Source organism: Nycticebus coucang, chromosome 6, assembly GCF_027406575.1.
Source record: "Nycticebus coucang isolate mNycCou1 chromosome 6, mNycCou1.pri, whole genome shotgun sequence".
NCBI lineage: Eukaryota > Metazoa > Chordata > Mammalia > Primates > Lorisidae > Nycticebus > Nycticebus coucang.
In genome coordinates, this window is record NC_069785.1 from 3,817,531 (window position 1) to 3,824,814 (window position 7,284).

The 7,284-nt window shown below is 60.2% G+C and overlaps 1 protein-coding gene across 3 annotated transcripts; it reads left to right on the forward strand.

The window, feature by feature from the left end:
• Positions 1-391: 391 nt before the first annotated feature.
• On the forward strand, positions 392-7,017 carry BMP4 (bone morphogenetic protein 4). 3 transcript variants are annotated; one of them, XM_053595336.1, is made up of 4 exons: positions 392-594; positions 3,456-3,580; positions 4,612-4,991; positions 5,896-7,017. In XM_053595336.1, the coding sequence occupies exons 3-4, from the start codon at positions 4,619-4,621 to the stop codon at positions 6,750-6,752; spliced, it is 1,230 nt and encodes a 409-aa protein (XP_053451311.1). In that variant the 5' UTR covers positions 392-594; positions 3,456-3,580; positions 4,612-4,618; the 3' UTR covers positions 6,753-7,017. The 3 variants fall into 3 exon arrangements, with proteins under 3 accessions (XP_053451311.1, XP_053451312.1, XP_053451313.1); XM_053595337.1 differs by lacking the exon at positions 392-594 and adding an exon at positions 2,749-2,904; XM_053595338.1 differs by lacking the exons at positions 392-594; positions 3,456-3,580 and adding an exon at positions 3,604-4,386.
• Positions 7,018-7,284: the final 267 nt, after the last annotated feature.

Here is a 7,284-nt window from a genome sequence, read left to right on the forward strand (position 1 = left end):
CTCAGTATTTTAATCACTGGTTTGAGCAGCACTTACTCTAAACTCAGGGAAGCCCAGACTCCCATGGGTATTTTTGGAAGGTGCGGGCGACTAGTCGGTGCAAGCTTTCTAGTACCTGCACGTGGGCCCAGGTGAGCCCCGCGCTTCCCGGAGCGGGAGGCGGCGGCGCCCCGGCCGGGGTGCAGCTGCGGCCCCGGCACTGCCGGGGCTTCCGGGCCCCGAGTCCGCGCGGCTGGACCGAGGATGTGGGCGGGGCCCCGAGCTCAGGGGGGCGGTGAGAGGGAGGGCCGAGGGCGGGCCTGCGGGGAGGAGGAGGAGGAAGGAAAGAAAGAAAGCGAGGGCGGGGGAGGGCGGCAGGGAAGGCGCGCTGAGCCGGGCTGGGACGCGCCAGGAGCTCGGCGACGGAGCTGCAGGGCTGGAGCCTGACACGCCGCTGCTGCCGGGGCAGTTCCTCGCCTCTCCCTGATGGGATTCCCGTTCGCGCCGTCTCCAGCCTGCAGCGCCCTAGTCCCCGGCCCTCACCCAGGTTCTCTGGAGCCATCCAGAGGTGTTCAGGAGCTGCTGCTGGCGAACCCGTTACCGCAGGCACCTATGGTAAGCGGGGCTACCTGGCAGGGGCGCCAGGTAGAGGGGCTCAGGGAGCATGCTGAGGGCAGAGGCAAAAGGTGGCTTCATTCTCCTCCCTCCCCCAGTGGTGGTGCTAGAGTCGGGGATGCTGGCGCTGAAAGACACTTCCATCTGCTGCTACCTGTGCCCAGTGGTCAGAGGGAATCGCCCACTGGTCTTTGGGCGATTTCCACCTTTGGGAGGTGCCGGGCAGGAGAGGCGGGAAAGACTGTGGGGTCTCGAGCTGAGCGCGTGCCGGCAAGCCGGCGGTCCGGACCCCCGGACAGAAAGGGCGTGGAGAGGAGGGAGCGCGTGAGCGGGCTGAGGGTCCAGGCTGGGGGGAGCTCTGCGGCGGGGAGCGCAGCCCTTCTGCCCTTTGTAGAGCGCGCGCCAACCAGATTGCGCGTGCAGGGGAGTGTCCCCCAACCTGGCCTCGAGCCGGCGGGGCGCCGTGGAAAACTTGCGATCTGCAGGACGCGCCTTTTCTACGAGCGATTTTCGTCGACTTGCGGAACCCGAGGAGATTCCTTTCTATCATTACATGGTGTAGGATCTGTGGGGACGATGGCCAGAATGGCAGGGGCTCTCAGGACACATCTTCCTGGGGATCCTCTGGAGGGACGCTCGGCGGAGGCTCCTCCGAGCGCTCTCTGCCCGGAACGGCCAGGGAAAGATCCCGGGATCCCCGGGTCCCTGCGGACCTTTCAGCAAGAGCTGGACCCCGGGCCTCTGACACTTCCTGGCACCGCTTTGGCAGGAGGTTTTGCGAGGATCGCCGTTTATGAGCCGAAGCCCACGTGGGGCGTTAACCCCCCCCCGCCCCAAAGAAACGTACCCACTACTTGGTAAACCGAGGCTCTCTCTCCACAGACTTTGGCCTTGGGGGAAGAGTCCGGCAGGGACAGGAAGGACAACCGCCCGGAGTTGCGTCCCTGCTCCCCGCCCCCCGCCAAGAAAAAGTTCTGGAGTTGAAAGTTCTTTTGTCTTTTATCTCTCTAATTAAAACATTTGGGAAGAAAAACGCAATTAGAGACGAATTCTACTGAATCCGAAATTGAAACACACTTATCCGCTGTTTCAGCGCAGTGAACGCTCCCACCGCCGCCCTGGGAGATTCCTACAGGCCAGGATTGCCGTGGGACCCCGAGGACCCTCTCCGGCCACTGTCCCTTCGCCCTGGGGCACAAGCTCGTCGCCGTCGGCCCCCTCGCCCCCCCTTCTGGAGCTCGCCTCCCGGGAACTGTTCAGGCTACCTGACCTCTCAGCCCTTTCTCTGCCCAGCCCTTTTGCAGTCCGCCCCAGCGGTGGTGCGGGACCAGGAAAGAAGAAAGAGCCGCCGCAAAAGCCGCGGGCCCTCGCCGGGCGCCGACAGTCGCTCAGGGGCGCCGGCAGCAGCGGCACCCGGACCCGCGGAGTCGGTGGGCGGGCTGAGCGGCTCGATCCTTCACTCCTCTTCTCAAAGGCTTCTCGAAAGTGCTCCCAAGAAGAAAACCGAGTCGTGTGGGGAGGGTGGGGCGGACGATCGGAGCCTGTAGCTCCGGAGCGACCCGAGGCAGGAACTGGCAAGAGCCGGGGAAAGGGAGGCGGGTGGAGAGGGCTCAGGGGCAGGCGTCGCGGGGCTCGGTCCCCCGAAGTGGCCCGGCTCCGGCCCCGTCTGAATGCGGAGGTGCGCCGCGCGGCCCACGCGTGCGGCATCTTCGATTACAGCCCGGACGTCCCAGGAACTGCTTGAGCTGTGGGTTGGTTAAAATTCCTGAAGGGATATTTGCTGCGACTTCGCAGCTGGTGCAAAGGAGGAAGGGGGTGGCGGGAGGAAGTGGCGGGGGGAGGAGAGTGGGGTTTTAAAAAGTAAGCCAAGCTGGGCCGAGGGGAGGCGGACACAGGGGTCGAGCGCGGGACCAGAGCTGTTCACGGTTTCCTCGACTCCTGGGAACGTGGGGGATTTACTTTCTGCGCTGGGTTAGGAGGTTGTAAAACCCCAGCGACATTAAGACCTGAAGAATGTGATGCGCCCTTTCCGCGGCGACGCCTCTTTCCGAATCTGCCCGCAGCCCTGAGCCGGGCAGGCCACCGCTCTGCCCTCGACTTCTCTGGGGATCTGCTTTGCTGGGGAGGAGACGCAGCGGCCGCCGCGCTGCAAGGATTTGCCCTAATGGGACCAAGAAGTGACTCCAGCAGCCGCTCCCTCTCACCTCCCCACACCGATCGCCCCTAACCCCCGCGACAGGGTCCGCAGCTTTTGATTGAAAGCTGAGCGTCCACCCTGCTCACCGAGCATTCGCAGGCATTCGCCGAGGGGTGAGTGGCTGTCCCTGGGAGCAGTATTTGGCCTTGCGAGGACCCTGGGGAGGACGGAGAGGGGTGCGTGCGCGTGTGCAGGGTCCCTCAGCGCTGTCCTTTTAAAGTGCGTGGCGGTGGTGAGGTTCTGGGCAGCAAGGACGCCCTCCTCCGGCCCCGACTCCTCTAGAGGTTCAGTCCGTCCAGGCCCCGCGTTTCAGGCCGGCTGGCGCTAGGGCGGGGCACCGTGCACTGAGCAGGCTGGGTTCCCTGCGCGCTGCGCCGCGGCTCGATGGGCGCGGATGGCCAGGACGGCCAGGACCGTCAGGCACCGGCCGCGGTCAGTGTGGAGACGCCGGGAGCCCGGCTCGGATCGCGGGGCTCCGGCGGCCGGCGCGGGGTTGGCCTGGCGCGGAGGGGGCGGGCCGAGGGGGCGCGAGGAAGGGCGGGGGCGCGGGCCCTTTCGCCGCCCGCCGCGGGGCGGGGCCTCTGCGCTCACGTGACTCGGAGGGGCTGGAAGAAAAACAGCCTGTCTGCGCCGGAGTCTCATTATATTCAAATATTCATTTCAGGAGCCATTCCGCAGTGCCATCCCCTGCTACGCGCCGCCGCAGCTTCTCTGAGCCTTTCCAGCAAGTCTGTTCAAGATTGGCTGTCAAGAATCATGGACTGTTATTACATGCCTTGTTTTCTGTCAGTGAGTAGACCTCTCTTCCTTGCCCCTCCCGGGAGTCGCCGTGCCCTCCCCGCCCTGCCCGTCGCCCGTCCCCCCCGTCGGACATCCCCTCCGGCGTCCGCGCTCCTCCGCCGCAGCGCTGTCGCTCCTGGCCGGCCGCACAGCCGGGGCGCCCGGGGCAGGCCGCTTCCTTCTCCAGGGCTGCCAGCTCCCACTTGCCCTCTCAGCTCGGCCGCCGGGCCAGAAAGGGGAGTGCGAGGGGGCTTAAGGAAGTGGAGATCCGCTGCCCCGGGCTGTGCCTCGAGGGCTAACCACTCCCTCCTCCGGCCGCGCCTCCGTGGCGCGATCCCAGCCTCTTGTCAAAACTCACAGAGGTCGCTCCGAAGTCGCCCTCCTCCCCTGCGCTGGGAGTGAGCGAGCGGCGCGACCAGCTCTCTGTTGCTGAGCCTCTGAAACTCCCAGCCGCAGTCCAATACCCGGTCCAGATACCCGGTCGTCCCCGCCCTCGGCCTCCGGACCCTGCGCCCTCGCTTCCCGCTTTCCCTCCCTCCGGCTCCGAACCAGCTGGAAGTTGTGGAAGTTGGGCTCCGAGGGCGGAGGAAGCCAGGGCGGGGGGTGGAGGAAGAGGGGGAGAGGCTGAAGTCTGCGGTGGAGGCGAGGGCATTTTAATGCGCCCTCCCCCACGGTCTTACCTTCTCAGTGTTAACTGTTTATCCTTGAAGAAGCCGAACTGAGATCATGGCTCAGATAGCAGTGGGGACAAAAAAAGATTAACAGGATGGAGGCTATCTGATTTGGGTTATTTGACTGTAAACAAGTTAGACCGAGTAATTACAGGGCGATTTCTACTTTCTGGCCGTGCAGGGCTGCAGCTGGCGGCGGCGGGGGGTGCGGTGGGGTGCCACAGGGAGAAGACACAGACCCGACCCTTCCGACCTTTTTTACGTCTTGACCCTCCATTTCCAGCCCTCTCTGTGCACATGCGGAGACATCTCTATTTCTATTTATTGGTGTTTATTTATTCTTTAACCTTCCGCCCCCTCCCTCCCCAGAGACACCATGATTCCTGGTAGCCGAATGCTGATGGTCGTTTTATTATGCCAAGTCCTGCTAGGAGGCGCGAGCCATGCTAGTTTGATACCTGAGACGGGGAAGAAAAAAGTCGCCGAGATTCAGGGCCACGCGGGAGGACGCCGCTCAGGGCAGAGCCATGAGCTCCTTCGGGACTTCGAGGCGACACTTCTGCAGATGTTCGGGCTGCGCAGCCGCCCGCAGCCCAGCAAGCACGCCGTCATTCCGGATTACATGCGGGACCTTTACCGGCTGCAGTCTGGGGAGGGGGAGGAGGAAGAGCAGACCCGCGGCTCTGGGCTGGAGTATCCTGAGCGCCCGGCCAGCCGAGCGAACACTGTGAGGAGCTTCCACCACGAAGGTCAGTCCCTGCCCCCAGTCCGAGTGGGGGGCAGTGGGAGCCCTGGGGGAGAAGGGTTCCAGTTACATCAAAGCCCAACCCAAGAGGCTAGGGAACAGAGCTCCTGACCTCCCAGAATTTCCAGAGCTGCCACTGATCTTTTTGGAGACCAGAGCGGGAGGGGAACAGGGGAGGGATACCACTCCGACGCGGGCTAGCCCCTGCCGTGCGTTTTTGCTCTATCAAAGCCTTTTCTGCCGGCTTCGCTGCCCCCCTTTCTCAGAGCACCTACTGAATTTAATATTACAGCTGTGTGTTTGTCGGGTTCATTCAATAGGGGCCTTGTAATCCGATCTGAATGTTTCCTAGCGGATGTTTCTTTTCCAAAGTAAATCTGAGTTATTAATCCACCAGCATCATTACTATGTTGGAATTTATTTTCCCCTCTGTAACATGATCAACAAGGCGGCTCTGTGTTTTTGAGATCGCTGGGGATATGTTTAGGAACACGCTCCACAGTGGAGGACGCAGAGGCCAGTTGTGGGCATATTTCCTCCTGCCTGTGCTCTCTTGGCCCCTCTTTTTCTTTAAAGCCACTTGTAAAGAAAACTGTGTACACAAAGCCAAGCAGGGGTTTTAAAAGGGCAGTGGGATGGTGGTGGAGCAGAGGAGCTGACACATGGAGGTTATTAGGCATAAAAAGGAGGTTGGCACATGCTTGCTGGGCTCCGTTCTGCTGGTTTAGCTGCCGCCCTGTTCTGGTCCTTCAGGTTAAGAGTTGCAGTCCCCCCCGCCCCCCCCAGCTTCCAATACACGAGCAAAATTCACTACTCAGGGCCTCACTCCGAGCTACCTCTTGACTTTTGCATCTCTGAAAAAAGTTCATGTGCTTCTTCTTTTATTCTTTCTTCCCAACTGTACCTAGAACATCTGGAGAACATCCCAGGGACCAGTGAAAACTCCGCTTTCCGTTTCCTCTTTAACCTCAGCAGCGTCCCAGAGAACGAGGTGATCTCCTCCGCAGAGCTGCGGCTCTTCCGGGAGCAGGTGGACCAGGGCCCCGACTGGGAGCGGGGCTTCCACCGCATAAACATTTATGAGGTTATGAAGCCCCCGGCAGAAGTGGTGCCCGGGCACCTCATCACACGACTACTGGACACAAGACTGGTCCACCACAATGTGACACGGTGGGAAACTTTTGATGTGAGTCCTGCAGTCCTTCGCTGGACCCGGGAGAAGCAGCCGAACTATGGGCTGGCCATTGAGGTGACTCACCTCCATCAGACACGGACCCATCAGGGCCAGCATGTCAGGATTAGCCGATCGTTACCTCAAGGGAGTGGGAATTGGGCCCAGCTCCGGCCCCTCCTGGTCACCTTTGGCCATGATGGCCGGGGCCATGCCTTGACCCGACGCCAGAGGGCCAAGCGTAGCCCTAAGCATCACCCCCAGCGAGCCCGGAAGAAAAGCAAGAACTGCCGGCGCCACGCACTGTATGTGGACTTCAGTGATGTCGGCTGGAATGACTGGATTGTGGCCCCCCCGGGCTACCAGGCCTTCTACTGCCATGGGGACTGTCCCTTTCCACTGGCTGACCACCTCAACTCAACCAACCATGCCATCGTGCAGACTCTGGTTAACTCTGTCAATTCCAGCATCCCCAAAGCCTGCTGTGTGCCCACTGAGCTGAGCGCCATCTCCATGCTGTACCTGGATGAGTATGACAAGGTAGTGCTGAAAAACTACCAGGAGATGGTGGTGGAGGGGTGCGGGTGCCGCTGAGACCAGGCAGTGCTGAGGACAGACAGACACACACGCTCCCCCCCACTCACCCACACGACACAGACTGCTTCCTTCTAGCTGGACTTTTATCTTTAAAGAAAAACAAAAAAAAAAAAAAAGGAAAAAAGTAAACATTCACCTTGACCTTATTTATGACTTTACGTGCAAATGTTTTGACCATATTGATCATATATTTTGACAAAATATATTTATAACGACATATTAAGAGAAAAAAATAAAATGAGTCATTATTTTAAAGGTAAAACATGGCCTTTTTCTCTTTAATCCTATCCCTTTTCCTTCAAGGGATATCTTGAATGAGTTTTTCCTACTGAGGTGGGTTGAGGCAGGATGGTAGTCAGAGGGAGGTGGTTCAGTTGTAGGGACAGAAAGTAAACCCACCTCAGAGAGAGAGGGCAGCTGTCCTCATAGGCTGTCTCCATTTCAATTTAATGACCCCTGCCTTGGAGAAACAGTGGGATGAAAGGAGGAGGTCGGATTAAAGACTAAGTTTTTGCTACCTGTTCAGAGG